The sequence below is a fragment of the Rhagoletis zephyria genome, unplaced genomic scaffold, assembly GCF_001687245.7.
Source record: "Rhagoletis zephyria isolate East Lansing unplaced genomic scaffold, Rhagoletis_zephyria_1.1 Rzeph_scaffold_13985, whole genome shotgun sequence".
In the NCBI taxonomy this organism is placed as follows: Eukaryota; Metazoa; Arthropoda; class Insecta; order Diptera; family Tephritidae; genus Rhagoletis; species Rhagoletis zephyria.
The window spans coordinates 10,009-14,945 of NW_016171054.1; the positions used below are offsets into that span (position 1 = coordinate 10,009).

At 36.7% G+C, this 4,937-nt stretch overlaps 1 protein-coding gene across 1 annotated transcript; it reads left to right on the top strand.

The window, feature by feature from the left end:
- Positions 1–2,581: 2,581 nt before the first annotated feature.
- LOC108378376 (estradiol 17-beta-dehydrogenase 8) lies at positions 2,582–4,193 on the top strand. The gene is made up of 3 exons (XM_017634676.1): positions 2,582–3,032; positions 3,192–3,311; positions 3,391–4,193. The coding sequence occupies exons 1-3, from the start codon at positions 2,999–3,001 to the stop codon at positions 3,975–3,977; spliced, it is 741 nt and encodes a 246-aa protein (XP_017490165.1). The 5' UTR covers positions 2,582–2,998; the 3' UTR covers positions 3,978–4,193.
- Positions 4,194–4,937: the final 744 nt, after the last annotated feature.

A 4,937-nucleotide genomic window follows, 5' to 3' on the forward strand; every position in this document is an offset into this window, starting at 1 on the left:
GAGGAAGAAGTAGATGGAGATGTGGACGAGGATGAGGATGACGACAACATTTCAGATGCAGCTGCGCACGAAGCACATGCCCAAAATGATTATAAACTTGTTGAGCTAAGCAAATCAGAAATGCTACAGCTCATTGAAAGCGGCAAATTACAGTTAGTTGAGAGTGCAGACGCCTCTCCATCCATTATTGAGCTATATAATGGAAATGCTAACGATGCGGTTGATGAAGATGATGATGAACGCTCGAAAAAGCGCCCTTGGCGCAAAATACAACGCGTCTTACGCCGCCAGCTGATTAAGAAGCCAACACGTTATTTTAAGAGAGTGGTGCATACATTTGGTTAAAATGGACTGTTGATGAGAAGCTGTGAAATGTTAAAGGATCATGTTTAATAAAGTTTTTAAATATATTGAATGAATTTTTCCCTACTTGACCTTCAACTGACCTCGAACCGGACGTAATGGAGGCTAACAGACCTCGGATCCGCATTCAGGGCGTCGAATAACATAGGGGTATAGAGGTTTGGTTCAGTATGTAGAAACTTTTTTTTGTATACCTGTGTTATTGTTTTTAATGAAATTTCTGTAGACTTGACTGCCGCGCGCCTAGGCTGCGTTCAACTCGACCTACCGAAGAAAAAATGAATGATATTTGCAGAGCTTTAATTTACTGGCATTACAGTGGTTCGTTAGAGTAATATCAACTGTGGACTATAAGAGGTTCTTGAGGTCAATTAACTTTGGAACAAAAAAATATTTTCTTCCAGATAAGCAAATCGATATATCTTTAAGATCTGACTGTTAGTTCATATGACGAGAATGTAAAAAAGCGATCCCGTCGTGACGTTGCGCAAACAAATTTTTTCAAATTGCCTTACAAAAATATGTTAGACCCAGGAGTGTACGGCGAACTTTTTTATGGTACATATTATAGCGAAATATCACTCTGAGATCCAGCTTAAAGATAAAGCTTATCATAGCCAGTGTCCTCGATATTGCTGATGGCATTTCCACCCGAAAAGTCACTACTGCAATAACAAGGCTCTCACGTTCCAGGATTGTTCTATACCGAAAAAATAAACTCATAATTTTTTATTTTGAAATCAAAAAATATTTAGAGGTCGGTCAAAGCGCTTAAAGTTTTTCATGCATTCTATATGGGTAAAAACAACTTTTCGTAGAAATGGTATAGAGTTCTCGAAAATCATTATTTTTCGATAGGAAAACTCTGTTTCTCTTCATGAGATTCCTAATAATAATACCCTGTTATTTATATAACCAGTTTTTCATAGTAACTTTAATTTATAGGTACCTACGCCAAAACCCCCATGCAATGGGGCGATAAATAAAAAATCTTTCGTATTAAAAATGGCTAAATAAACAACTGGGTGTTGTTAATGGAAGTCTCCTAAAGAGAACCAGAGTTTTCCGATCGAAAAATAATGATTTTCAAAAATTGTACAACATTTCTACGCTTTGAGCTACCTCTAAATATTTTTTGATTTCAAAATAAGAAAAAAATGGTATATTTTTTCGGCAGAGAAAAATCCTAGGGGCTGAGAATTAAAATTCCGACTTTACTAATTTTGGACCACCCTAGTGTACCTATGTACGTTTTTATAGGGTTTATAAAATTTTATGCACAGTAGGGTGCCTCACCAAAAAATGTTGCGATGTCTCCACCGGGATTATAAAATTTAAGAATTTCGCAAACAAATTTCGCAAAAATAATAAGATTTACGTGAGCTGGACCGATTTGAAATTAGGGACAAAAATCTCAGTACATATTTTGATTCCGGTGATGCAATTTTTAAAAATTTTTATGCATACCTTTTAAGGTTAAAATCTTTCATCATCTGAGGTGTTTTATTGGAAAAAATATTTTTTAATACTAATTTTATTTATAAAAACCTCCAATTTTTCAAGATATTTTCAAATTGGCCCTGGTCACGCTAATCTAAATATTGTTCGAAACTATTCTGGAGGCAGTATTAAAATATAATATATTTTAAATTTCTGCTGAAAATAAAGCGGCGACTGTATTGTATTAAAGAGTGATACACCCTAGTACATACACATATTTACATTTAAAAATGCATGCACAATATAAAATTTCTATTCAAGCATTTTTTTCGGTGCTATACATATGATTCCTTTTGACCAATGTTTGTAGGGACCACGTATAGAGGAGATCTTTTAAATTTTAGAATTTATATTCAGCTCTTATGTATGCTCTTGATTTGGAAAAAAACAAGAAATCGTTTAAGTAGTTATCGCATTGAAGTACTTAGACAGAAAATCTTTATTATACTAAGTCGAAATTTTTCCAGCAGGGTGTTCAATTTTAAGCCATTCGCTGAACTGTACATATGTATGAAGAAGGCATTGCATACTTGTAGGCGCTTCAGACAGTGATCATAGCATAACATTTTCAAGAAAGCTAGCATCTTATCAGTGTATGCAGAGAGCTAATATAAGGTCCCTGGTGAGAGTATTGCGTAAAGCTTTTTCCACCGCTTATCTCTGAATATGGCGAACGTAAACGGTCAGCTGTTTTTTCCATGACACTTGGTCTTGCAGTCGCAAACTTAACTCCCACTGATTTAGTCAGTAGCTGCCAGTTGTTCTGCGTCAATTTTACTTCTTTGTTTTGTGTTTCGTTTTTGAGCTTTGCACCCATTAACACGGGTAGTCGTTTACGTTTTTTTGTTTGTTGGGCGATCAACTGAATTTAAGTGTTGTTGTTGTGGATCGCTCATTTTTTATTGTTTAATTTATTTGGCAAAGTGTGTATACCATTCATTTATATACGAGTACATATAAGTACATATAGCATTATAGCATAGGCATTTTCGAAAAAGGCACTCGCTTTGCATTTACGTGAGTTTGCCATAGCTAAATATTATTACACAAGAACGAAGCGTGATTTTGATCTTTGTAGCTGTTTACTTTTCCAATCAGTTGCGGATTGTTAAGTAATCACAAAAGACGATACAAAATGGTATTGCTGGGGAAATTGGCCATTGTCACAGGTGATTGATACATACATAACTACAACTTGTTGTAAATGTTTATGTTACTTTTCGATTTTCTTTTGCATATTTGTTTATTCCACTATTTATGTGCCGGCACATGCGTTCGTCATTGTTTATTGCTACACACTCACTTCACACGCTGTCTACACACCACAGGCGCTGGCTCTGGCATTGGGCGCGCCACCTGCCGGATACTCGCACGCGACGGTGCTAAAGTGATCGCAGCTGATCGCAACTTGCGGGCAGCTGAACAAACAGTCAAAGACATCGGAAATGGTGAGCCTTAAAATATGCTACCATTGAGCGAATTCTGCATGTGACTTCTATTTATTTTCTTAAATTGTAATCGACACAGATCGTGCTTTTGCATTGGAGTTGGATGTGTCTTCGCTGGAGAGCGTCAGCAAAGGTGTCACTTCCTCCATTGAGCATTTCAAGCAACCACCTTCAATTGTCGTCAATGCGGCGGGCATCACACGCGACGGTTACTTACTCAAATTGACAGAAAAAGACTACGATGATGTGTACAAGGTGAATTTAAAAGGCACCTTCTTGATGACGCAGCAATTTGCGCGTGCCATGGTCGAACACCATGTGCGCAATGGCAGCATTATAAACATATCGAGCATTGTGGCACGCATTAGTAATCCGGGACAGGCTAATTATGCTGCCACCAAAGCGGGTGTGATCTCATTGACTGAAATTGCGGCAAAGGAATTCGGCAAGTTTGGCATACGTGTAAATTCCATATTGCCGGGTTTCATCGACACGCCGATGGTTGATGTAATACCGGAGCAGATTAAGCAAGAAATTTTTCAAAGGTGTCCCATGGGCCGTTTAGGTCGTCCAGAGGAAGTTGCTGATGTGATTGCATTTCTTGCTTGCGAAAAGTCATCTTATGTAAACGGTGCAGCGATTGAAGTGACTGGTGGACTGAAGTAGACAGAATAGTCGTGAAAGGCCGAGGAGATGTACAGATCTGTGGGAATTATCAATCCTTATGCTTTTACTACTCAGTAGATGTTTTATAATAAACCAAACATAATTTGCATTTAATACTTGTAGACTAGAATACTTGGACCAGCATTGCTGTGTCGTTAATCAACTGTTATACAAAATTTAGTGAAATTATTTTAATAAATGTACACAGATTTTTGATGATTTTTTTTTTCATTGGAACTTGTGTAGTTGATCTTCAGCTATAAATCCTTCATAATTAACCAAACTATGACAAATATACATTAGACCGGTGGGTGCCACCTTACTAAAGGCAATGCACCTTAAAATTAAATAAAATTCTCCCTTAGTAAAAAACATCGTTATATCATAATTTAAGGTCCTACTGTAAATGCCGAGGACATGACGAAAAATGCCACAAGGCGTGGTCCTAGGTTCGGCAAAAAAAATCGAGTTTGTCTTCGAATGAAATACTTCCTTACCAAAAGTTTAATGATTCTTGGGCGAGCTTTACTGACATTAGGGTGGTAGGAACTTAGTTCTGGTAGGAATTTTCGAGCGAAAAAAATTTCTCTGGACAAGGATTTATGCTAGATTTTTCAACAGGTCGGTGTGGTCCGAGCAGACGGATTGAGGTTCGTTACCCATATCATATAGGTACCGACTATTTGTCTATGCCGTTTTTTTTATCTTTTCAGCTTTATATTTATCACTTCCATGACTTTAATTCAGATCTTTATCTGTGTTCTTTTCTTTATCTAAATATTCACCCACAACTTTGCTATTATATTAAGTATTTAAATTTTCCTTCCTCTTTGTCTTTATATTTAGGTGTCTTTACTTATATTTTAATTTCTGTATTTATCCCTTTCTTCTTTCCACACTCAACTTTACCCTCTTCCTTGGTTGAGTCTAATGTATTCATGTACATACATACATACATCT